Consider the following 27,676-nt stretch of genomic DNA (forward strand, 5'->3'; position numbering starts at 1 on the left):
TGTTGGTGAGATACGCACAATAAGAAGAAGTGAAATTGAAGGGAATTCATTTTTTAATTAGCTGGTGAAATTTACGAAAATGTTAATGTAGGTGCTTGAAAGCATTAAAGGCAGCTGGAATAAACAATATGTGGATAATACATATTTTGCAGGTAAAGGAGGAGATCTATAGTTGAATGCAGTGGATATAAGAGCAACATTTGAAGAAGGGGCCATTGAACAAAGGCAAAGTGTAACACATTTATGCTAAGGAAGCATTGGACTAAATTGATGAAAAGATCCGAAAAATAAGAGTAATAAACCGTGGCATCAGAGGTGCCAGAAATAAGATGTTATTACAGAGTCAGGGTGGCGAGTTCAGAGATGGAAGTAGCAACAAACTAAGCATGAATTAAAAGCTGAAAAGGAAGATCAGCAGATAAGTCAAAGAGGAGAGATAGCAATAGAACCACATCTGAGAGAAGAGGTCTTCAAACTTTTTGATGCCGAGACCACCCTGTCAAATTTATTAGGCGTAAGGACCCCCTCCTGACAAAGATTTCTAGAACTTGGTACTCTTCATCATTGACAACTATCGACAACCATAAACACCGCCAATTCCCACAGCAAATCATTTTTACGTTGGGGAAATAAATTAAACAGTGTTTAGCAAGCAAAGATCAGTGAGCGTGGTCAAAGGTGTGGCTACAAACAAAGGGCCACATTTATGAGGCATTGACGTAGGGCATCGCCACAAGGCTTCTTGCTGTGCTGCCCTACGCCACTGTAAAATGACAGGACTGCACTTTATTTATGAAATATGGTGCATTCCTGTCCTTTCCCCCTGTGTTGGCACACAAATTGTTGCCAAGCACCAACATAGGCAGGATTGTTTTTGTGCAGGAAGGGTCACCTTCCCGCACAAAACAATCCTGAGAGGGGTTTTCCTCTTTCTATGTATGCTGCAAAATGCAGCATACATGGAAAGAGGAAAAATGAGGAGAAATGGAAACATAGATCTGATTGAGATGCTTGAGTCGCTGGAGCTTCAAAATAAGTCACACTCCGGTGGTGCAAGCCGCTCATAAATCAGCCCAAAAATATTTTGCTCGTTTTTTTTTTGGCTTTCACCATCAGGTAGCTAGATATAAAATAAAGCTTAAATGAAAAATAAATGTAAAAAGTTGTTACTCGGTGGGAAATGCACTATAGTACATCATGAAGCTCCTATTATTCAATGCACTGCACTGCACCTTGTAGCACTAAAAATACACAAGTCCCTATTCTCCACTGTATTAAATTTGGTTGGTGCAGTGGAGAATTAGGACTTGTGTATTTTTAGTGCTACAAGGTCACCGCCTGTGACAGAAAGCACTGTGAATGTGTAAGCCATTATTTTATACTAGCATTGCACACACTATAAGATAGACTGGTAGAAACTGTGCAAATAGTTTTAGGACAAAATTGAGTTTTTAAAATTTGGAATTTAGTAATACCAGACCATAAGTAATGCATTTATTTTGCATAACTTCACAGCACAGTTGTTAACTCTTTGCACTAGCACTAAAAAAAAACACATCTTTGCCATCACTGTGCTTGGAATGATTCCAGCAATTAAAGCCAGAATCACTTCCAACCACCCTTTACATGTGCAAATTAACTCCTAGAGCACATTGGCATTTCATTCAGGCAAGCAGGCACCCTGGCACCTCACAACACAGCTCATGCAACTCAATTAACTTCAGCTGAAGTATTTTAATGATTGGAATGAAGAGTCCGGGGTGGGTGTCCTTGGCCAAAAGGAAGAGCACATTTTGGATTCCGGCAGAGGTGAGGTCTGGAAATGCGCGACCGCCTTCCCAGGATTCCATGGCCCCCCTGAGGGTCGCGCCCCACAGATTGAAGACCTCTGTCGCAGAGGCAGTAAATATGTAGGGGGTTATCGTAAGAGGGCATGAAAGGAGTACAAAGAAACTAGAGCGCACACAGAGGGGAATAACGAAATTTAGGTAAAACTATCAGTTACATTTTTACATTTGTTGTCCTTTTAATTTTTCTGACACCAAAGAAAATCTGAGGTTGATCGCTGTGCCAACATAAACTTGCAAGCTAAGGTACCTTTAAGTTTAACATCATCCACTTAAGCACAATAAAATAACTTCAGTTAAAAATCAACACCCAATAAAGTACCTGATCTTGTTTATCTCCTGTATCAGATTTTGGAATGGGTTCTGCAACTTCTTCGTCATACACCCTCTGTACATAAGATAGAAATATTCAACTGCTGTACAATGTAGTATATAAAAATATAAAATATTATGAATCAAGCTGCAGATAGCGGACACTTGCACCACAATGAGAAGCAACACATAAAGAACCATTTGCCCTAGTCTGCATATAAACTACAATATAGAAAACCTATTTTCCATCATTTTCACAGCTCACTAAACATAAAAGGAACTAACAAAATTGCCTCAGCTTTAGTTATTTTTTCCATAAGTGAACATGGAAAAGCACTGACATATTGCACTTGTTTAGCAATAAGTGAAATAGCATAACAATAACTTGCATTCTTTGATCCTTAGTAGAGATCCCAGGCATTTCTGCTACCTTACATTATGCACATAACATCCAACATATGGCAGATTTGTCAGCCTGTCCTGTAGTTGTGGCCAAAACCTTCTGTGCAAAAATGGTTCAGGCATCCTTCAATGTAATAAAAGTGTTGCAACTGCTATAACCTTCAGACAGCTAATATTATAAGGAAATGTTCTCAACATGTTAGAATGAGAAGAAAATACAGGACTCAGCTGAAAAGGAAATTTGTTTTCACTGTCCCTAAGGAGGTAAAGGTGTTGTCCCTTGGTAAAGACAGCTATAGTGGTAATAACTGTCATTTACATCAATCTTTCGTGCTCAGTTCATCCAGAAGTATCACTCTGAATGAGACGGCAAACTCCTTACAAAGGTAGAATTAAATGTTCCCTACCATAACATGCCAAACAACCAACCTCTTTCATGTGTCCATCCATTATCACATGACCACACTCAAAACATAGTCTAAGACCGAACACCTTCTATTATTTGTATACACAAACACCAGTATACACCCACGCACCCCCAACAGACAACTACGGCCACATTTATAAATCCACGGCCATGAACAGCTCCATTGCACCTATCATCAAATGCCCAAACCATCCACAAACATTGCACTCACACTATTACACGTTCACATAAACCGAGAAATGTAGACATATAAAACAAGTTATTTCAAAAGTAAAAAAATCACTATTGCTGAATTTCAAGGAACAGATAATGAAATGGAAATGCTATAAATCGTTAGGGGTCTGCCTATAGAAAGGATACTAGAGAGAACTGAGGGACAAACAAAAGAAATGTGCACATTCAGGCTAGTTTTTGCAAAACAAATGCTATATAGAGGTTTTCCAGCCAACAAAACTGTTGGTTTTATAACGATAAAATTAAAACTTTCTTTAAGTTTCATGATAAGATGAAGGCAGAGGAGACAGTGAAAACATATAATGTACATGAGTCAGGCGCGCAACGCCCCCCCCCCCCCCCCCCCCCCCCCCCCCCCGTGTGTGGCAGCCCGGGATGAGACAGCTTCCCGGGCACAACACAGCCGCACCCGAGTACTTCGCAGGTCTTTAAAAGACCTTTGGCTTGTTAAAGAGGCTTTGATGGTTTTCACCCCTGCTTAGAGCCCCTGCAGCTCCACTCTGCCTTTTGCTTGAGTAATCAGCCCCCCCCCCCGAAATTTGACTCTAGTTGCGCCTCTGACATGAGTCACAAGAGACGAAGACAGGAGGGAGAGAAGCAATACAGGTGAGATTCTATTCCTGCTCTGTTTTCTCACCCACAATGTTGTGCAGGCCTCCTCTTTGCCAAAACAACAATGAAGAACCCAGTGCAGTGAAAAGAGGCCGGTATTTGTTCACATCTAGAGGCCAAGGCAAGAAGCTCAAATCGGGGGGGCGGGGAGGTGCGGAGCTTGTTCGCAACAGAGATGGCCACTCTGCGTAGCCATCAAACAATCCTTCAATAATCCTGCATCTGCGGGACCTTACTGGCCCGACCTGCACTGCTGGTGATGTCAGAGTGCCTTGGGGGTAAGAGACGAGCCGTCCCGGCGCGCTCTGCACCAACAACCGAGTGAGCGACGGCTGCCGGAGGTGGAGGACCCTGTACTAGGCCGACATCCTCGGACTTGAGTAGCCCGACATCCTCGGACTTGAGTAGCCCGACATAGCCGGGGAACGGTCCGGCGCCAGGAGGCATCGCGGGTGCTGCTGGGGCGCTCTCGGCGAGGTGGCGGCCGACTACGACAACTCCTGTGGAGGTAACAGCAGCATTCCCTTGTCGCACAAGCCCACGCTGCTTTGGACAGACAGAGGGAGACCACAGCCGACGTCCAGAGAGGTGGTAAGGCAGTTGGCGAGACACGAGGCGCCACTTTTGCCTTGCATCGCGGGCGGCTCTCGCAGTGTTGCTGTGGCCATTGGCGGAAGTGCGGAGAGGTACCCTGCTGTGTCCTGCGGCAGGGCCAAGAGGTGGTGATCGGGCCCCAGTGCGACCGAAAGAACGGCCGAAGCACCGCACAAGATGGCACTCAGGCCCACATGGAAAATTGTTAACGCTGTAGGTGCAACTTGTGGTGCGCAGTATGGCCTACAGCATGGCTGCCAATTGGGGCTGGACGCCTCTATACGATGCTGAAGAGCTGTGACTGTGGCCTGCTTGCTGCTGTGTTTTTTCAGGTATTAGTGACGCCATTTTGTGCTTCAGCACCACGGCACGCATCGAGAACACCGGCGCTTGGTGCCTGCAGCGGCGGAATAGCTTGGGGAGCGCACTAGAAGACGCTGGTGCCGCACACTGTAGGAAAGGCCCAGTAGGGTGCGCCCATGAGTAACGCAACTGCGGCTGGGGGAGACCCTGAGCTGAGGTGAAGCACGCTGCTGTGCGCATTGGCGGACTACTGGAAAGGTAACTTGGCATTTGTGGCACGTGATTCCTGGTCTGCGCTGCTTTGAGTGGAGTGATAAATTGCGGAGCTTGTCTGTCAGCCGGTTCGTGGTGACGGGAGTCTGTTCAACGGTGGTGCAACAAGGCTAGGCAGTGTATAGCTCCCTGCTGCTGCCGGCACGTCCTCCAGAGCGGGGATACCAAGTGTGCGGAGGAGTTGACCAGTGAAGAACCTGCCCAAGACGACGCTACACGCTTGCTCGGAGTGCCGATCGATAAGTCGCAGCCTAAACTAACTTTTGACCAAAAGAAGACCAAGGGGAGGGACACCACCTCAGAAGATGGGGATAATGCGCCGGACCCAGTACATGAGGAAGCTGAAGGAGATATTCGTTCCATGCTCGTTGCAATGGAAAAAGGCCTACAGAGCCGTCTTTCAGCTCTGGGGACCAAAATAGACTCCCTCTCCTACAGAATGGACAGAATGAATTGACAAGCATGCTGAGAGGCTTGACATGTCGGAGCAACGGATTACAGAGGTAGAAGAAGCGCAGACGACAATAGACAATGAGCACAAGCAGATGGGGAGGGTGTTGCAAATTTTACAAGACAAGGCGGAGGACCTGGAGTCGCGTTATCGTAGGAGCAACTTACGAATAACGGGCCTTCTGGTGTCTACCCCGACTGGAAACATGGAGAAATCTGTTGAGAAGCTGTTAGTTACACTGCTGGGCAGCGATACATTCTCTCCTATGTTCATAGTTGAAAGAGCGCACCGCTCTCTGGACCCACGCCCGATCCCTGGCACCCCCCCCCCCCCCAAGGCCGATCATAGCAAAACTGCTGAACTACCGTGACAGAGACTCGGCGCTGAAGGCGGTCAGGGAAAAGCAGTCGCTGCAGTATGAAGGATCCAACATATCCTTGTACCCGGACTTCACGATACGGGTGCAAGAGGCCCGTAAGCAGGTGGCACCGCTAAAGCACCAACTACGGTATCTCATCTTAGACTATGCTATGTTATACCCGGCAAGGCTGCGTGTTAACTGACAGGGTCAATCTCACATTTTTACGGAACCGAAAACTCTACAGAAGGCACTAAAGGAGTGGGCTAAGGAGAAGGGCAGTATTCTGGAACGAAGTCCCTTGGAGGGGGCAGTCGGAGGCCACTTAGTCGAGCAGGGCTGAATAACAGACTGTGCATGTTACAGATAAGGGGGACATCCTGGAGGAGGGTAATTAGAAATGGTGTGGCGGTGTGTGGGACTATTGACGAGTTGCTTTGTTTTAATATGAGACAGTTAAGTGAAAATGTTGCAGTGCTAATTTGGGTAAAATCCTCCACACTGCAAGAATTATGTTTATTGAGAGGAGTGTTGCGCCTATCTTGGTGTGAGGAGGCGGGAGGTGATGCGTGATTGAGAGACCATTTGCAGATGCTGTGTACTGGCTGTGTGGCACGCAGGGGCGGAACCTGGTCTGGTCTGGTTCTATCAACCAACAGGTTGTGCAACATCTGCCCACGATTGAACCACACTTCTTGGGAGCTTATTTAATATGGTTTTAAACCAGAGGAAAGATAGGTCGGGGGGCCTGATAGGCAAGTCACACCATCAGCATGCACAGTCACAGATTTGATGGTACAGCTTGACTTCTGTGATGTGTGGTGACAATGGTATCCGGTGAAGGGGGGGGAGACACGCATTATTCAGCGTACCATAACCTCCACACTCGCATAGATTATTGGCTAGCCGCTAGACGGATCCAGAAACGGATCCGGCACTGTGAGGTACACCCCCGTACACTTTCGGATTATTCCCCACTGCTGTTGGTAAATTAACACCCCACAGAAATTCATACCCCCTTTTACGTGGAGGTTCCCACCCTACTCGCTGCTGGACGCAGTGTTTAAGGAAGAACTTGCGGAGGCGATCGAAACGTTTTTTACCACGAACATAGGATCGGTGAACAGTTTCCATGTCGTTTGGGAAACGTTTAAAGTATATATCCGAGGTATTACAATGACCAAACACTCTGGGGTCCTGAAAGCGATCCGCAAACGACTCTCGGATTTGGAGGGCTCATTGAAGGCTCTTGAGAACCGACTCCTGGCCAGTGCTGACGACGAGCTCATGCTGGAGTTCAAAGCACAGCTGGAAGAATATCATGACGCAGCAGATGTGGAAGTTAATCACCTGGGTAAATATCCCACGGCGCACACATACGGTGAAGGTGAGAGGCCGGGTGCAGTATCAGCACAGCTCCTTAAAAAGAGGCGGGAGAAGGCGATAGTCACTGAGGTTAAATTCACGGAGGGAGACACGCTGGTTGAAGAGGTGGCTATAGCGGGGAGGTTCCACAGCTACTACTCAGAGCTATATTCGTCTTTCAGTGGCGGCACCGAAGTGGAGATATTGGATTATCTGACGTATATCAAGCTCCCATGGTTACAAATACGCACCGTGAATTCCTTATGAGGTCTGTGGAGCAGGACGAAATCGTACTAGCTTTGTTGAGTATAAAGTCGGGGAGCGCCCCGCGGGTAGATAGCCTGACTGTTGCCTTTTACAAGGCGTTCAGGGACTTACTGGTCCCACATTTGGCTACTCTTTTCGGCGACATATGCGTCACGGGCACTATGCCACCGTCGATGAATGAAGCAATAATTGTGGCAATTTTGAAACCGGGCAAACCACCGGATGAGTGCCCCTCCTATCGCCCGCTTTCACTGCTTAATGTCGATACTAATATAATTGCGAAGATCTTAGCTACGCGGCTGGTTCTGCTTATTCCGATTTTGATGGCGCTGGACCAGGCGAGTTTTGTTCCAAATAGGAACTTAACTTACAATTTGAGAACAGTATTCGGAGCACTGCAGCACACCAAGCCGGAGATATAGGCGATAGCTGTATTTCTGGATATGGAAAAAGCTTTCGACTTGGTGGAATGGCCCTTTATGCGACAGGTCCTACTGAGGATGGGGGGGGGGGGGGGGGTGGGGAGTCTTCTTGCAGTTGATAGGGATATTATATAGTGCACCCACTGCTAGAATAAAAACGGGCAACCTAGTGACGGATCCTATACGTATCACTAGAGGTATGAGACAGGGCTGCCCATTGTCTCCCAGACTATATGCCTTAGTAGCAGAGCCCTTGGCCTGTGCGCTTCGAGAATACCACGGATATAAGGGCATAAGATTCCCGAAGTAGGAGTTGATAGTTTTCAGGTATGCAGACGACACGTGACTTTATGTACGTGACCCAGAACAGCACCTCTCCTTTGGTTCTCTCTTCCTCTTTTTCCCCCCCGACGACTTACTACGCTAATGCTCAAGCTGGCTTGGGCAGGTAAGCAGGCGCGGGTCAGATGGGAGATTCTTACCGTACCATATGGGAGGACTGGGAGCTCCGGACTTGGATCTTTATTATCGGGCAGCCCAGAGTGCGCATGCTTTCCACTGGATGCATGGCCTACCAGACACCCCACGCTTGTATATTGAGAAAGTGGTAGCCTCCCCTCTGCCCATGCCTGTTTAAATGTTTTCATCCACAGATTGTAGAACTGGGATACTGGACTCAGTGAACGCCACAACACATGCTTGACATCACCTCCTGAAGTTGCAGGTGGGGGCTATACTGTACACTCCGCACACTCCGTTAGATTGGTGTCACTGGCTGCACCCCTGCAGGGAAAAGGGGGTTACACGGGCTCTCACTTCCATTGGAGTTCAGACCGTCGGGGACTTATTTGAGGGGGGCACGGCGAAGAGCTGGGAGAAGTTGGTAACAGGGGACACGGTGGCATCTTACCTTACTAAATTCCATTCCACAGAACACAGGAGGCATTGTTGCATATCCTGGGTGGAGACCTGGTGGAACCGCCGGAATTGTCCTCCTTGTCCTATGTTATCAAGGCTACGTCACCGCAGTGGATGGTATCGAAGATTTATAGGCTGTCAATGGATTACAGGGAAAATCATTACACTAAAGCCCGTTTAGACTTGGGCAGGGAGATCAATGATGCGATGTGGCCTATTGCTGTATTAGTACGAAGCGCATCTCATTAAACGGCACGCACAGACTCATTAACTTCAAGTACTTGAATAGGGTATACTACACCCCGGAGAGACTCTGTAGATATGGACTGAGAGATTGGGCTGAATGTGACCGATGTAGTGAACGGAGAGCGCATTTTATACACCTGGCATGGCTGTGTCCAGGGATCGCCAAATTTTGGGACTTCATTTTTAAGGAATTGGGACGAGTGGTGGAGCTCCCCTTCTCTCCGGAACTGGCACTAACGTTATTGGGCTACTACAGGTTGATACCCAAAGGTGCTCATAGGCTGGTGGATATGGGGCTGCTGTTAGCCAGACGTAGAGTGGCAATGTGTTGGCTACGGGGCCCGACCCCTACGATTCCACAGTGGTCGAGTGACATGTTATATTGCAGAACACAAACGGAAAATTTCAGCAATCTGCTACCGCCACGTAGTCGACCTAAGAACTTTTGGGCGCTGTATAAAACGTACATTGAAACAAGGGGGAGGGGCGCTGCATCTACGGAAGTGGACAGTCCGGAACTGCGTGATATCAACTTAACTGACTAGGTGGTCTCTTCTCTATACAGATACTTGATGTTTTCGTCAAAGAGCGTAGAAATAAATAGCTCAAAGAGGGAGGATGGGGGGGGATGAGTTGTTTGCAACCAAACGCCATGTATTATGTTGTGCCTGACCACTTTGGTGATATAAATTATGCTATATGATTGATGTGTGCAATTGCTAATGTCATGCTACAAGATTCAGTCTCGTGTTTGTCTTATATGCAAAATTCAATAAAGTGTTTAAAAAAAAAATAAAAAAAGCTCAAATCAATCAGAGGTACTCATTATTCCCCATATACCTGAAGTAGCACCCCCTTCTGTTGCTGGTCACATTTTTAGGGCTTCTGAGCCCAGAGTTGCACATCAGATTAGAAAGACCAGATGTAATTGGTGACAGCTGGGTTGTAGTTGGCTCCTAGACAACGCCCAATATCTATTTCTATTGCCATGAGAGAAAGTAACAAGACTGGAACTGGGAATGGGCAAGGTTTATTCGGGCAAGGGAAACTTACCATAGACAAATGATTAGGATGGAGAACTGCCACCACATACCAGGTTGTACATGGTTTGTGGAGGATGACTGGGGCATATCCATTTTACAGAATAGAAACCACCATCTTTGGCAGCATGGACACTGCTTCTAAAGGACCCACAACACACCTCACACTCACTTAATAGATGTGCCAGACATGATGTAGCCATGGGACCCCAGTTATGGGGGATGGACGGACATTTTGCTGGGAAGCACCAGTAGGTAGATTACCCTCATAGATACTGATTAAAAAGAGGTGTCCTCTGGACTAGAATTGCACTGCCATCACTAACAGTCACCATCTTGCCTAGACTGAGTTTGTAGTAACCTTTCTCACTCAGCAAGGGAGTACACTTTGGGTCGCATCATCTGCTTTCCCAGACCCACGCCCTCCACTCCACATGGCTCAGTTCCGATGGTCAAAATCAAAAACAAGATGAAGCAACTCTGATGAGTTTCCATGATTGTTGAGATAACTAGCCAAAAAACAAGCGAAGTCCAGAAAAACATTAAGAGGCAGAAATACACAGCATCAACAAAGTGCAGAGGATGCTGGCACCAACATATATATTTGTAAGTCAGTGAAAGCAGGACAGGACAGGCCATTTCTCCCATGGGACATTTTCCCTGGGAGCTGGAGTCTTTGGATGCTGATTATCAAGGTTAACGCATACTGCTTCTGTCTCCATCTCCCTGGGGTTTCGGCAGCAAGCACGGGGGCAAAAAGAGAACAGAGGTGGAAAGCGAGAAGAAGAGGAAGAGTGAGAGGGGGGAAGTGAGATGTAGAGAGAGAGAATATGAATAGAAAGAGACAGCAGGGAGTGGGATGATTTGAACATTTGCCAGGGCTGCTTCTGGCTCCCAGTCCTACCCTGGTGAAGGGGTTAATGTATAAACAATGTCTGTTCTCCAGGGTTGTTTCTTAATTGCCAAGTGTGCTTTCAGAGGCCCTGTTGTGAGAACAAAAAAAACCCAAACATAAGTGTGCTGCTCCAAATCAACGAGATATGCTTTTTTAGGTCTCGTCTTCTAGACAGCAGTCTGTTGTGAAACACATTGTAGTGGGTTTAGAGTCTGCCCATTTCTTACCATTACTTGGTTTCATTGTCACTCATTTACTTGCTTGTTATTGTTTAGCTTGTTTGGTCTTTCCATCCTCTTTGTGTGCTTGTTCTTCCAGTATGGATGCAAACCTGTATCCTTCCACTGCTCTGCTTTTCAGTCACTACTTTTTTCTATCGGTTTAAGCACTCCAGAAAGTGCTTCTCTTTTCTAGCTGGTTCAATCATGTACTTCTCACCCCCCTCGAGTGCTGCTCTGTAGTCTGTGTGCTACTCCCCAACTCCATCCGTGTTCCTTTCTCACGCATGTTTCTCCCTGCCAGCTCCATGTTGCTCTCTCCCCAGTGCTCCAAATTGCTCTCTCTTCGTGTCCTTCCTCACAATTATGCTCTCCATGTTGCTTCCTTCACCCGCGACACCCTTGGGTTATTTCCTCTCCCCGGCACCCCTGCTCGTTGCTTTACCCCACCACCGCCCGTGTTGCTTCCTCCCACCCACATCCCAGTGCTGTTTCTGCTATCATTTTTTTAAGTTATCAATCAAACTCGGACCAGTAACTAAACTGGAAAAAAAAGCAACTGCTTTTTATGTAGGTGCAAGCCTACAAAATAACATGCCTCTTTTTCCCCCTTTGTCAGCTGCAGCAAAATATTTTCTTTTGTTTAATTCTTTAGATAATGCTGCATGGTTGAAACCCAGTGGCAAAACCAATAGGTCCCAAAGGTGAGACCTTCTAGCTTTTCTAATGCTTGGCATTATGAGAAGTGTGTACGGATAGGTGTGTTTTCTGGTGACTGAAACATTCCATTTATATCACACTAATTATTTTACACTCGGAGGTACAAAGTGTAGAGCTGACAAAAATTCTAAATGGCAACTTGACAGTAAATATGCGTGTAAAGGTTTCTATCTTTTGTTTATAAATCTTTTTATTGAACATACATCGTATTGGATAAACAATACAGAGGAATCAAAAAAATTGTGCACTGTGATGACATACGGTGAAATAGTTTACAGCGTTACGTAGAGAGGGGATGCTACAGGGTGAGGAGATCATCTTGCTCAATACTACGAGGCGGTGAACATATCTCTCCACGATAGACATTCCAAGGGCTCCAAATACGGGACCACTTTGGGGCAGCCCCTGGCCTAATACACCATCTTTTCCCTATACATGCACCAATCAAGGTCTTTTTTCCAGGCTTCTATCGTGAGTGGTTGAGCTGTGCCCCATAGCTCTGCAATATTTCTTTTAGCAAGCATGAACCCCAGTGTGACCCATTGTGTCTGGTGAGCGTTCAGGTCTGTAGGTTCCCATACATTCAGGAGACACCTTCGCGCCTCTGGGCGGAGACAGACAGGGAGCATTGCATTGATTGCGTCATGTACCTTGCGCCGGAAGGAACTGATGTAGTCACACTCCCTTATGATGTGCATGAATGTTCCCATATGGCCACATCGTCTCTTGCACTCCCCTCCATCAGCCCTCCCCATATGTATCAGACGGGGTCCAGTGATATACACCCTATGGAGGATTTTGAACTATACTAATCTAAGGCGTGCTGGAATGGCAACCACTCTAGGGGAGGACACTGCCTCCTGCCAGTCCTAGTCCTACACCTCGATACCATCCCTTAACCATTTCTCCCGCAATGATTGGAAAGGTTTCTAGCTTAAGAAACCTAGGTATTTTCTGAGGCATTGAGTTCCCATCTGTATCAGTAATGGTTGAGGTGTCAAAAGAGTTAGATAATAATGCCATAGAAAGTTCTGCGTACTGTGCGTTTAATTGCATTTACGCCACATACTTTGAATGTCATGGTTATATCATTTGCCTTTTCTAGGTTGCATGATTTAGCCAATTCGGCTACAATAACAGTCTTCCGTTGCTGAGTAACTCCAGGGGCCATGGGTATAAACTGAAACAGAAACTCTGAAAATCAAACATGCCATTTGTTTAGACTACCATCCTTGGGTCCTTGCTTTTATGAGGCAGAATAATTTGATCCATCTTATACAGCAGACATGTTAAGCCAAGCTGTTCACAAAAAGGTAAGGCCTTCAACCGACCACATCATTCATTTCTCTGCCCGCAGACAGGAAGGACACTAGCGCCCACATCCTTGCACAATCTTGAATACTTACGTTCTCGATGAACTGTGTATTTGACAGCATAAGAAAGTCATTGAAGACATTATGGAGGCGACAATTCGTGGTTTTCGTATCTCGAATCAGACCATCCAACTGCTTTTCGATTTCATGTGTTTTCGATATTGTTTGTTGGGAAAATTCTTGCAGAAAATTCAGGAGCTGTTTAACAAAAAAACAGAAAAATTAGTCTGCTATGTAGCACAGCAAACGCTGGTGCTGCTGAGTGGCTAAGAATGGTTAAGGCTGTCCCATGATGTTAAGGGGATGGCAGCGCCAACAAGTCTGTAAGGAGGTCATACGAGTGGCCTGGTGCACTGGCAGTAAGAGGCTTGCTGTGCCCTAACTAAAAAGCTGCTGGTGAGTTGCAGCAGAAACCCTATTTGCATGGATGACATACCGGGACTTCTGAGAGTGCAACTGCTATTTAGAGACTTGCAGCAGCCATGGTAATGACAGTGTGAAGGTACTAATGGATTCACCATATGATATAAGGGACTGCTGGCCCCACTGAATGCACTGATGAGCTTTCAAAAGGCTTGAAAGGCCATGTGTTCATGCTGATGGCCTGGCAGTGTACAAGGATTGATGATGGAGAGAGACTGAAGTACTACAGATGTGCAGATTTGGGAGAGCAGAGGAGGGGAGACAGTTGCTTCCATACGAGCCAAAAGTGAGGGATTAAAAGTGTCCCATGTATCCTCACTGTAATGGTCTCAAGAACCTTTTTTTTTTTCTTTTATTAAGGGTCTAGAAGTGCCCATTATGTGTTGTTAGTGAGGAGCCGGTAGTACATTGCCAATGCTGGTGGCAGTATGATGACAATGGGTGGGAACAGCAGTGCTGGGAATGCGGATATAATGGATGAAAGTGGCAGTACCCAAGAGCAGTGCCCTAGGTGTGCAGATGGCACAGGGTTAGGGGTCCTCCAGGAATGCTAAAGTAAAGGGCCAGTAGTATCTTGTGGTTGCTGACAGTGAAGTGTTGGTAGTAGCTGACTTTGCCGTTAGTTTAGTTAGATGATGGCAGTGCCTGCTGTTGTTGCTTCTTTGGAGCTAGGAGTGACCCCAACTATGCCGATAGTGAACAGCAAGAAGGGAAGCATGTGTTAAATAAAAGATAGGCTAGAAGTGTCTCACATGTGGTGATAATGATGGGGGTAGTGGTGCCTAGAGGTGCTTAAAGTAAAGATCTGCCAGGGCCCTGCGAAAGTAGATACTATAGGTACAGAGTACAGAGGTGTGCTGATCATTAATCAGTGATGTGGTGTGCTAGGACGGAATTTTTTGAATCTGTTTTATTGATTTTCAATTAACAACAGAGACATACACAGTGTAAATCAAGTTCTGCATCAGCCATTATTGGTTTGTTACTTTGGTAGACAGTATATATTGGTACAAATACAACCAAGGCATGTATACATGTTCGTGCCAAACTTATTAACACCTCACATGTTGACTCCTGGTGCTACCTGAAGTCACTTTGTAACTAAGTGAATCTTGTGTGTTATTTCAGTGACTGTGTGGTGGTCTGTTACCAGGGGAGGCAGACTATAATGAAACTGGACAAAGTAAAGACATAACAGGTAGTTGTGAGTCAAACTGGAGTGTTTCCTTGTCCCCCATGTCTTTACATCCCCTCTGCTTTTCGTGTGTTAAGTTATTTTGGTGTATGCTCAGAAACACGCTTCAGGTGTTGATTGAACGTGTCCACCAGCCATGAACCCTCAACTACAGCCGTATCAGGCCCCATAATCCTCTTCTAGCATACGCTTGAAGGTGCCATTGTCATTTGAGGCTGGCATGTCTATCTCAGCGTTATGAGTGTTTTGTAGCTCAAACAATACTACATCCCAGCATGTAGCAATTGGGGTCTTACGTATGCCCAATGTGTCCTCCCAATGTAGCGCAGCGCTCTCCGCTTTAGTCCACGTCAACAGGGAGCGCCTCCAGGCCAACACATGAGGGGGCTCAGTGACCTTTCATTTCCTAGTGATCACCCTCTTAGCTACTGCTAGTCCTAAATCTACGAAGCAAGACGTCACTTTGTATTTTTTAATTTTATTGTAGAGATTAAGGATATAAGTCTCCCACTGGAAGGGAGTGGCGCGCTCCGTGCAGCAGGCGAGGGTGTCTGCCACCACACTCCAGTATCCACGAAGACAAGGGCACCCTCATAACATGTGTAACAAGTCTGCATCGATAAGGCGACAGCGAGGGCAGGTAGCATCGACACGATGGAAATATCCATTAATCTTGGCTGGGTTGAGATATGGTCTCTGCATGATGTAGCGCATGTTCCTGGGGATACATACAGGGCTCTCCAATACAGTGCCTCATTTGGGGTATGTGAGTGGTTGGTTCAGGTCCCCCCCGAAGGAGCCTCAATGGTACCAGTGTGTATGCGGTGTGCTATCTAAGGGAAGCGGCAAACCACCGCGTGAGGTGTCCACCGTGCCTACTAGATTGCCTAAAGATACTAGATTGTAAGGTGTGTTGGGGGTTCGTTCGATATGTCTCCCCATTTAGTGGCCAGAGATAAAAGAGGCGAACGATGCAACAGGAACTGACCTGGGTGTAACCCATCTTCCTCGGCTAGTTTGGCATATGGTATTAGAACGCCCTCATGGAACAAACCCCCCATGTCCTGAATCCCTGGCATGTTACCATGGCGTGCCCCTCAGTGATAAAGCGGGTGATATATAAGCACCTGAGGTAACATCTGTATGCCACACTGAGCAACAGAGGCTCCGGCACTGTTGACTTTGCACATGGGTGAAACAGGTTAATTAGGGCATTTAGGGACCATGTCGGTTGCATGGTTGCTGTGTCGCATAGCAGGAGGTCGGCCAGCCATCTAGCCACCCACTGCAGCTGTGCTGCAAAATAATATTGTTCCATGTTTGGTACCGCTAGGACTCCTCTATCTGTAGGTAGGTAAAGCTTTTTGATGGCTACCAGGTGGAGAGAGTTGCCCCACATGAAGTCTTCGACTGTCATCTCGAGGGTGTGAAAAGATGGCGGAGGGATGTATAATGGCAAGTTTGCAAAGTATTATAGGAGTCATGGTAGGATCACCATTTTAGTGAGACCCAGCCTGTCTGTCACAGATAGTGGGAGCTTGCCCCAGAAGGATACGTGAGAGCGGACAGCTGTCAACGCTCTGCCTAGGTTACCATCCAAGAAGTCTGCCTGCTGTCGATATATTATTATGCCGAGGTAGTGAAAGATATCAGCCTTCAACTGTACCCCATTAAGTACATACATCGGTTCCCAACATGTGCCGCTGAAGGGATATACAAGCATGACTTCGCCGCATTGACTCTCAGTCCCGACAAGATAGCAAAGTCTCCCACGATGCACACTAGTGATGGGGGGGGGGGGTGGATCAATCGGATATCCCTGATGTACACTAAGATATTCTCCGCATACAGTAAGATTGTGTGCACTCCATCTCCACACCCCCGACCACTCCAGCGCGGATGGCCTCCGCCCAGGGCTCTATGGCTAAGGAGAAGAGGAGCGGGGATAACAGGCATCCTTGCCTAGTTCCCCATAGCACCATGATTGGATCAGGTATGTATGGGCCCGTTCTTACTCGTACCGTTGGTTCCTTATATAGCAGCTTAACCATGCTGATGAACGTTTCGCCAAGGCCATATCGGGCTAGTGCAGCGAACAAGAATTGCCATTCCAAAGAGTCAAAGGCCTTCTCCAGGTCTAATATTAAACATCACGAGTGTGGCCAGAGACATGCCGAGTATGCAGCAACGCTAAAAAAAAAAGCCTCAGGTTTAAGGAGATGCTACGAGAGGGCACAAAACCGTTTTGATCCACATGGACTAGGGTAGAGACTGTGGGCGCATGTTGGTCCGCTAGGATTTTCGCTATTACCTAGTAGTCTACGTTCAGTATAGCCAATGGCCAAAAGGAGCCTAGGCTTGTACGGTCACTGTAAGATTTTAGTAGAGACTCAAGGCTTGCTTCACGCATCGATGGTGGAAGTTCCAACTCTTCTAGTGCTGCAGTGCAAAGGGTGTGTAGGGGCGATCAATGTTGCAACATATGTCTTATAATATTCGGCTGGAAGCCCATCTGGTTCGGGGGTTTTACCCGTCGCCAGAGCCGCACATTTTGTTGGGGGTAAGTGGTGCGTCAAGTGTCGTGCACTGTTCAGGGGTTATCTTAGGCCGGCTCACTGAATTCAGGAAGTTGCTCCACTGCTCTCTGTCGCAGCTTCCCGAGGATTTGTATAGTGCTGCGTCATTGCTGCGTGTATTTCGTGTTGCACCTATAGCATGTGTCCCATATCGCCACCTAAAGCGTGTATAGATTGGCGAACCTGCTCTTGGCGCAGCAGCTATGCCAGCATCCGACCTGCTCTATCTGATGATGCATGTGTGCATGCAGAATGTGCAGCGTAGTTGTGGCACCTAAACCTTTCCAGAAATTCTACATGTTTTCTGCGTAGTTCCTCCAGTCGCCGAGTATCCCCAATGCGTGTAACAGCATTGGTTACTTGTCGTAGGAGCTTGCATTCTATCCTGATGATTAACTTACTCAGTTGTTTACGAACGTTCCAGGTGAGACAATGCCCTCTAATAGTTACTTTAAAAGCATCCCATTCTCGGAGCGGGTCAACTGTGGAGCTGTCGTTTACCTCAAAGTATTCCGCCGTCGCACCCCCCAAAGACGCTTGGAATGCCTGATCCTCCAGTGCCACCGGCTGGAGGCTCCAGGTGGGAACAGGATAGCGGACACACCTCCCACTTGAGCTGGGGGTTGTGATCGGAGTGCGTGTGCCCCCGGTATTCAGTCTCTCCGACTAAGGGAAGAAAGGTGGGCGACCCCACAATGCGATCTAGCCTTACGTGTACGCCATGTACTGGGGAATAGAAGGAGTATATGCGCATGTCTGGGTTGCGAATACGCCATATGTCAGCCAGGGACCAGTGGGTCAGCCATGCTACTAGCGCCTGAGCATTCGATACGGCTGTGGTGGGTGTCAGGAGTGAGAATGATCGGTCTAGTGTCATATCCAATACAGAGTTGAAATTGCCACCTATCAGCCAAGGAATTCCACTCCAACGGGCCAGAACCTCCGTCAATTTACGAAGGAACAAATTTTGCTTCACATTGGGGGCATAGACGGATCCAATGAGGAGGCTTTGGCCGTTTAGTCTACCTTTCACTAGCATGTATCTGGCCTCTGCCTCCACCACCACATAAGGAACCCCTGCCCTTACCCATACATACCAGAGCCCCTCTAGCTTGGGAGGAGTAGTTAGTGCTATATACTTGCCCTCGCCAGCAACGGCGAGGCGATCCACCTCTATTCGATGTCAGGTGGGTTTCTTGTAGAAGGGTTATGCTGGTAGATCTACGCTGTAAGTATCTACTTGCGGATGTATATATACCGCTCACGTTACTTGTGAAGATATTCGTATGTTGTGGTGGTTGTATATACTTCCGTAGGGGGGGAATGTGTATGCAGTGGGGGACCCTTCTGCGTCCTCCTGTTTGTCTTCCAGGATATTCACCCGGTCCAGTAGATCTTGCAGTGTGCCACGTGAGTGTGGCTATTGGTTGTAGATTAGTTAGTGCATGTTCATTGGTGTGCACTTCCTCGTTCATGATGGTCGGCCCTCAGGAGCGTCAAGTCAGATGCAACTTTGTCGATTTTGGACTCCAAGGACGTGCGCGTTTGGTCTAGTGCTGCTCCAATTTTCTCGACTGCTACTAGGACTGAATCTAATTTAGTGGCCAGCGCCAAGAGCGGGGGTTCTTGTCTTCTGTTGCTTTCTGCTTGTGATGCCTCACCCACTTCAGAGTGTGTTGCTGACTGTGGATTGTTTGATCGTAGACGACCCATGGCCAGTTTTTGCGCTGAAGGCATATATAGGCTATCTCAGGTGCGAAACCAGTTAGCGTTGATTATACTGTCACCAACCGGGTGCCGTATGGGACCGTGCCCAGGAACTAACTGCAGTCTCTCCAGTTGCCCCCGTGGGTTAGTGCTGATAATGGGTGATCTTATCTTGGCATTTGATCCTTGTGGCATCTTCGCTGTAATGTCATCATCAGTGATGAGCTGTCAGCAAGGCCTGACTGACGTGGAGAATATTCGGGCTACGGTTTGGGGGTAATTAAGCCTGCTTCCTGGTTTATTATGTCTGGTGCCTGCTTCGGATCGTGCTGCATTGGCCCTCCTCTGCCCTGGTTGTTGCAGTGCGTGACAGAGCGCTTCTACTCTTGGGTTAAATTCCTACCTACAGATGCTCACATAAAATTGTTTCACTCTTACACTGAAGATAAAACACCAGAAGAATATTTTCCATATGTGGACATACAAATTCCATTAACTTACCAAGAACACATAAATTGGTTTAAAGGCACCCTCCCCCTTACCATAGAAAATGTGAGACTCAGTCCACTCAGTAAAGAAGGAGCGTCTTGGCAGGTCATAGCTGCTTTTATACCGCATCCTAATCTTAATGATTTAGATGCAGCAGAAAAAACAACCACACTATACAAAGATCTGGTAAAAATGTACAGAAACCTCACGCTGTACATTATGCTAACACTCACAGTTAACCCTGCATGGACAGCTCAGGAAGCACAACCTCAATTGGCTGCTATGGGTATCCAATCCAAACAGCTTTATTCGACAGATTAAGTCATAAAAGCGCTTAAAAAAGTAACCTTTAGATGATAAAATATATACAAATATCTTAAAAATCTTAAAAGTTAATAAGATCTCATATAATAAAACATAGTTTAAAACATTTTGAATTTTACAATTTACAGAGCGCATTTAAGCAAGTTTGACACTTGGTTCAGTCTAACATCTGCTGTGGTAACTCGATAAGGGACAGTCCATCACTGCCTCACTTATCCTGGGCTACACGTAGGGAGTTAGCTCTTAATGCCCACGACCACCCTAAGTATTTTGCCATCGCTATGAAAATCGTTGCTGATGTATAAGAACGCAGGATTCTTTCGGCATCACTGGCCCTTCTTGTCCCTAGAAGCTTACAGATTGGAAACAGGACGTGGGACATCATATCCAGTACAAGCAAACAGTAGGTGAGCTAATGATTCTCTACTAGACTTACAAACTGGGCACTCATCAACACTGGGTAGGTTCCATCTAGCAGTAAATGCTCTTAGTGGCAATGTGCCTACCCTAAACTGGAAATACAGTTTCCGGTCAAGCGGTTTTGTAATTTGATACCAATATGCCTCCAGCTTTGGGATGAATTTACATTCCAAGAAAAGGCCAGTTAGGGGAGTTGACTCTCTGGTTCTAAGTGTGTTATACTGGACCCATTCCCAATATTTATCTTTCAGAGTCTTTTTTTGTGGGGAAATTAGAATTTATTGGGTCTTTCCACAGTGAAATCATGCCAATGCTTGACAGAGTGTCTCTAACCGCCCATCGCCATTTTATGCAGTGAGAGGTGTCAGCCCTTATTATGTCTAGAAACCCTGCCGCGTATCCTGCAAGTTCGGGTGTAGTCCAGAGTCTCTGCCAATACAGGAGGGGGTGCAGTTTAGCTGTAGCTGCAATAGGTTTCCTTCTAAGGTCGTACAATAACGGACACATTCGAGTACTTTGTGGTAACCTAGTGATTTTCCTCAAGAACCTATTTTCTGAGGAAGTAAGCATGGATACGTTCTCGCATCCCCAAAGTTCAGATCCGTAGAGGGCTGAGCTGATGACTTTCATGTTGTAAATCTCCGTATGTAGCACCCCTGACAATTGTCTGTGTTTAAGGGATGCCAAGTCAATCTGATGGTTCCATTTCAGATTATCTTGAATGTTAACCCCTAGCTAAATGAAGTCTTTAACTTGTTCTAGCGGCCTAGCATTCATTTGGATGCCCCCCTTATAGCCCTATGCGTGTTAAAGGCCATTCATTTTGTTTTCAACACATTGACCTCCAAGCCTCGTGGTAAGCAGAACTCTTCAAAAGTTTTTAAAGCTTTCTGAAGTCTGCTTGGGGTCTTGGAGATAATCAATGTGTCTTCTGCAAACATTAATATGGGATTTTTTTCGCCTGCTAATGTTGCTGCATCTGAAGGGATGGAGCTCATACAGTTCACTATTCCATTGATGTATAGTGAGAATAGCGTTGGTGCAATCACGCATCCTTGACGCACACCTCTTTCTACGGGGAACGATTCGGTGACTTCACTCTGCCTGCCCTATCTGATTTTTGCCTTATTGTCCTTGTGTAGTCTGATAATAAGTGTCAATAATTCAGGTGGCATCCCTAATTCTTGTAAAGTGTTCCATAGTTTGGCACGAGGTACAAGGTCGAATGCCAACTTAAGGTCAACAAAAGAAGCGTACAGACTACCTTTGCCCAAAGTCACCGTCTTCCAATAAAGCAAGACGAACCTAAACACCTGGTCTATGGTGCTAGTAAAAGCCCTAAACCCTGCTTGCAGTGGAGATAAAACCTTGAACTCATCAATCCATTCTTGTACCTTATTAAGCACCAGTCTCCCCATTACCTTTTGCATACAATCAATTAAGCTGATTGGCCTATAGTTCCCTGGGCATGACTTTATACCCTTTCTTAAAACAAGCATTGAAAATGCAACAGGTCTCGCCTTTGATTAAGTTAAAGCCATTTGCTTTGCTAATGCTATTGTATAGCAAAGCAAATGGCTTTAACTTAATAAAAGGTGAGACCTGTTGCATTTTCAATGCTTGTTGTTACTGAGGTCCGATTTTGCAGCAGTGCTGCAATATAGGCTCCCTGTAACAGAAGCAGCAGCAAAGCTGGCCACCAGCAACCCCCCACACCTCCCCACCCTTCCAACCCTCAGCCGGTCTGACTTCATTGCCAGGGCTGGTTTGCGTTCTCAGTCCGGCCCTGGTCAAGGGTAGATGGCACGGCGCTGTATATTAATTCAGAGACTGTATAATGGAGTTATGAATTCAGGTTCTTTTGAATAAATTATTCTAATTCCAATCCAGTTTGTAAACCTGCTCTTGACTCCTATTTCTCCCCTTGATTCTAACTCAAGTTATTGATCGCTGTTTCACAAAATGTACACACTAATCTCCTTGTCTTATTACCTAAAGCAAACAAACGGTGGGAACAACAAACAGGCACACACACTGGTCTGATTAAAGAAACAACAACTCACCAGTGTAGGAAAGACGCAAAGAAAACGTCCTCTGATGAGCAGCGTGGCAGCTGCCTGCAGCAGTTAAGAGTAAATATTCACATTGTTGTTCAACATATTACAGGACCTGTGCCATCCCCCAAAGGCAGCCACCCTCATGCCGCGCGGGGCCTTCGGCCATCTGAGGTGGGGGGTGAACCTTTGCCACGCTGCGTAGGAGGGACCCTTGGCTCCCGGGGGCACCATTCCTCGGGGCCAAATGGAATTAAACGAGTGATGGGCAAGCAGCCCCCCACCCGAGTCTTCTGGAGCCCCAAGGACCCCATTCCCCAGAGTCAAGTATAACATCAAGCATTGGCAATGCAACAGGTCTCGCATTTACGAGAGTTGGAGCCGTTGGCATTGTAAATGACAAGGCCTTTTATTTATGTGTTGTTTTTAAAACAGATAAATAAAAGGCTTTGTCATTTACAATGCCAATAGCTCCAACTCTTGCAAATGCGAGACATCTTGCATTTCAAATGCCCTTGGCACCGTGCTCTAATGAACAGAAAGCGTTGGGAGGCAGCGTGTCCTGCCTGCAACAGCAAGCAGCAGAAAGCCATAAATACGACACATTAGGACTTGAAAGCAACGTCAGCGGTTTTCTTTAAAAAAGTGACAAGGTCCCTTTCTTTATGGTCGGGCTTGGAAACTTTTTTGAGATTCTTTGACTTGCAGACTTTCACCAGGGCCTGCCCACTTTCTGTATCCGACCCAGGCTCTAACACAGTCAGTCATTTGTTTACTCAATGATTTACCAGGGTTGCTTTAGAATTTCAAACTGAATGCTTCACCATTTCTTTTGAACTAAATGTACTTCAGTATATCTTTTTAGACCTTCAAGCTACATTAATGTGTCCTCAGGGCTTAGAGGTCATTTTGCACAGTCTCCATGCTGCTGCCGGCTTAAGAGCAGGGTTTCTGCTCACACTTGCCTCTGGTAACAGGTTGTAGACAAGCATTTGCAATGCAATAGGTCTCGCATTTACACGAGTTTAAGCTATTGGTTTTTATAAATGACAATGCCTTTTATTTATGTTTTAAAAATTAATCAAAAATAAAAGGCATTGTTATTTGCAAAGTCAATAGCTCAAACTCGTGTAAATGCGAGACAGAGTACAGGTCTGCCAAACTCTAAATTAGTCCCAGAGGCCCACATTCTGCAAATCAGAACTGACCATTGCTCCTCATGAGACTAGTCCATCCCACAACGTGGTCACCCCACACATTCTCACCCTGTTGCCCACTGTTTTAGTTGAGAAATGTGAGTCCCCTTCCCGAATCTTACTGAGTAAACTACGCCTCTGGCTTCTTAAAGTTTATATGAGCTCTCTGGCACCAGTGATTTGGGCTTCTGTCATACCATGACCACACTCAACTACCTAACCGGGAAGAACACTGCTAACCAACTTAAATCTTGGGGTTTCTGCCTTTAGCCACAGAAAAGAAAACCTGCAATCCATGCTCTAATCACCTCCAGACTTGACTACGCTAGCATATTTGTACCTGGTTCTGCATAAATAGGAAACTTCCGTTGGATCAAAACTTGGCGGCTAGGTTGCTTCTGAATCTACCTTTTATTGGTGCTAAATTATAGAACACGCTGCTTCGAGAGGTTTATGGTACTCAAGTAGGACAGCTCGCGAGTCTTAAATATGAACAATTATTTTTTTAATCAAATTTAGTTGTCTGTTTTTTTTTTTAATCCCTTCTCCCAATACACCAGATCTGGTAACCTGAGGTATCTCGCGCCTACAAACTCTTTTAGCTGACCTGACGCTCTATAAATGCACTTTATATTTACATGACATTAATTTTCTCGACCTCAGATGGTTGAGGAGCTCGGCACCAACAGAGGCCCATAGATGGTACGCGCACAATTCACAGTGTTTTGCAGGAGGCACGTTATCCTTCTGACATATCAAACTAACGATTGAAAATGATTGAAAATGTAATCTTCGTATCACATCTGTACTGCAGGTGCGATTCCTCCCTATCATCTCACTTTAAAGGCAAATCACTGCACCAGGTGAATTAACCCACCAAGCTATCTGCGTCGACGGCTGGATACTTTACAATGCATTGTTAAGGAAGTGACTTCCCCCTGGCTACGAAAGAGGAGGAGAAAGACGACAAGCTGGCGCAGCAATGCGTGAAAAAGTTTTCTCTTCAAGACAGGGTGGTGAAAGAGGGAGGGGTCAGGTGAGTCTCAGACAAACGCCACAGTTCAGGAAAGAAGACCGATTGGCGGGCGGAGAGACGGGAGGACGAGAGAACAGGGGAGGCAAGAGTAACGGAGGGTATAGAAAGAGAGATAGAGAAGGGGGCAGAAAGAGTAGAGGCGCAAAGAAAAATAAACTGATGCGAAATTTATATTGAAAGAGAAAGTAGGGCAGAACAAGAAAAGGGCGCGGACGCAAAAAGTAAGGAGAAAAAGACGAAAATTACAACATGAAAAAGAAAGTAAGAAGATAGCAGGGGGAAGAAAGACGGTACTGAGAGAGGGAAAGAAAAAAGGTAGAGGGGGGGAAGAGACAAACAGCCCAGCACTAGAGGAGAACCAGTGGGAAAAGAGACTTTTGGAGTAAAGGCGAAAGACAGCAAGCAAGAAGGAAAAGGAACGAGGCAGCGGAGAAAAACAGTATGAATGAAGGAGAGAAGGGGGGCTTGTGCTGGCACACAAGAGCAGCGGACTGGGAGGGTAAGAGACGCCTCCCATATCTTTCTCACTGACGTTTTGTGTAGCGCTGGCATGCCATCTTCTGAGCGCTAGTCATGAGACTGAACAGAACGCCTGGATTTCCTATCTCTGCGGTGGAGTAACTCGCCCAGGAGGTTTTATCGTTGCATTCGGATATTTTTATTCTTGATTTTATCGTGCGGTAAATAGGATGTCCAGGGAAGTCCCAGAATGGAAAGCAAAAACACGGATCCGATAAACTACTTACACAGGAATCTCATACTCTTGATTACACGGAGGGAGTTTTCCCGCACAGTGTCTGTAATTGCGGGGGGTTGGGCAGCAGCTAAACTGGGCAGACATTCGGCCTTGCCTTCGAAGTTTCTGCATTTGAAAAGCAGCCAGCCACTGAGTAAGGCACCTGGATGCAGCTCCGCCTAAAATAACATGAAAAAAAAATAAACAGAGCGCCGTGTCCCTGAAGTGGACACCGCGCTCAACATAAATGTAGAACAAGAAGCGCGAGCAACAAGCCTGGGAGATGTGTGTGCGCGCATGCGCCAAAAAAACACAAGCCCGGCGGAGCGTGGCGCGCGCGCGCTTGGGGGCGGGGGAGCGGACCCTTTGAAGTGCTCCCAAAAGTCGGATTGCATGGCGGCACGATGCACGTGATTGTGCGCGTGCTAGCCATGCAATCCGCTTTTTGGGAGCACTTTTCAAACCCGTCTCGCTTTGCGATCGCTTACGCGATAGCAAGGTCGAGACCTAAACAGGTATAATTTCTGCTCCTTTCCAGGAGTCTGGGATTGGGGCTCCTTGGGCGATGGCATTAGTCAACAGGAGGATGTATCGGCACCATGTTTCCTTATCGCAGAGGAAGACATCCCCAGGTATACCATCTGGCCCAGGTGCCTTTCCGGCCATTATCGCTATGGGTATCAGCCCTTGAACACTGAATACCGTTATGGGAAAAGTTACCACCAGTCGGGAGCAAATTCCGTTCTGTATAGCACAGAAAACAAGCCAGCTTGAAGCGGTTTTCCCATACGGGACCGAAGGATTTGCTTGCCAATGGGGATGGCCCTCCCAGTGGAAGATTGTGCCACTTGGGGTACAGTCTTTGCTGCTGTTTACACCAGAACTTATGGTACCCCCTCAGTAGCATTTATACCTGAGGTACTGAAACAAAAACAGAAAGAGTACGGGGCAAGACTTAGGGATGAAACTGATGGGCAATTTTGCAGCAGTATCAACCATTATGTTAAGTAACATAAAAGGAGAAACAGCAACATTGGCTATACACCAACATCTGAGAGAATTCACTTCTGCACAGCAGGAGGGGGAATTACCTAGAATTATCGAAGAAACCTATGCTACTCTAGGTAGAGATCATTTCGGAACCAGACCTGGGCTACCACAGGTTAAAAGTAATTCTGAAAAGGATAACCCTAAGCAAGCACCCGATTCTTCTAAGTAGAAATGGACAATAAACAAAAAATAAGCAAAATAAAACCCAATCACGGGGTGGGTCTCCTTAGCAGGAAACCGCCAACTAGAAATATAACTTAAGAAACTGTGATAATATTAGAAAGCCTGACAGGTATCAGGATTCTGATAAACGTTCCGCTTGTTTCTTTCAGGATTCATCCAATACACGTTCAGAGAGAGGTAGACCATCAGAGCGAAGATCAGAAGAGCACGTAAGGCCAAAAGGGTAAACACATCACATGTCAGACTACATCCTTAAAGAGGACAAAGAAAAGACTGGTAAACCTCAATTCAGAAAGAAGAAGGTAGTAGAAATTAAAATAAGACATGCCCCGACTACTGAGGACTCTGCTTCAGAACAGAGAGTGGGCAGTGACGATGCTGGACAGCGCAGCAGAAATCACAATAGCTCACCAGAAGCTGATAGATTATCTGGTGGTAGTAGCGCTGAATGAGCATATCAAAGTGAAACAAGGGTAAGTGTCCCACATTGTTTATGCAAAATAACACTACAAATGGAGGGGGACATACTCAGGAACACAAAGGCTCTCTTTTGGGAGGACCTGACATATGGTTACAACATTCTTTTGGCTGAAAAGGATTGGCCACCGGAGTTTGTAATGGAATGCCCACTGGGAGAAACAGTCATTTTACCTGCTTTCTCTGACCTCGTTTCAGACTCAGTTAAACATTCATATGTGCAGGAGTGGGCGTTGGCGCTAGCACCTACTCTATACCGCAATCATTTTGAATGGAATGCTTGCCATGGGCTCATGCTATACACACGATGAGTCATCAGCGTGTTGGCGTTCACGTTGAAGGGAATTCGATGTCAGATGAGGCCGCTAAGGCAACAGTCCACACTGCTGTTGCTGCTGCAATCACTCATTCAAGTACAAGAATAGACATGCCGAAAGGTTTTCCTATTAAGTACTCCTACAAGTCAAATGCACAAAATATTCCGTATGCTCAGATTCCAGGAGTGGGGGATAGAGTAATAACTAACATTGATC

General features: G+C 46.4%; 1 protein-coding gene across 2 annotated transcripts in view; it reads right to left on the minus strand.

The window, feature by feature from the left end:
* WASHC2C (WASH complex subunit 2C) overlaps positions 1 to 27,676 on the minus strand; it is a 664,131-nt gene that overhangs the window by 576,681 nt on the left and 59,774 nt on the right. For both annotated transcript variants that reach the window (XM_085603767.1, XM_085603764.1), the window contains exons 2-3: positions 13,311 to 13,475; positions 2,170 to 2,235 (exon numbers count right to left, since the gene is read on the minus strand). In XM_085603767.1, the coding sequence (XP_085459893.1) occupies positions 2,170 to 2,235; positions 13,311 to 13,475 (231 nt within the window). The remainder of the gene's footprint in view (positions 1 to 2,169; positions 2,236 to 13,310; positions 13,476 to 27,676) is intronic.

This window comes from Triturus cristatus, chromosome 1_2, assembly GCF_964204655.1.
Source record: "Triturus cristatus chromosome 1_2, aTriCri1.1, whole genome shotgun sequence".
In the NCBI taxonomy this organism is placed as follows: domain Eukaryota; kingdom Metazoa; phylum Chordata; class Amphibia; order Caudata; family Salamandridae; genus Triturus; species Triturus cristatus.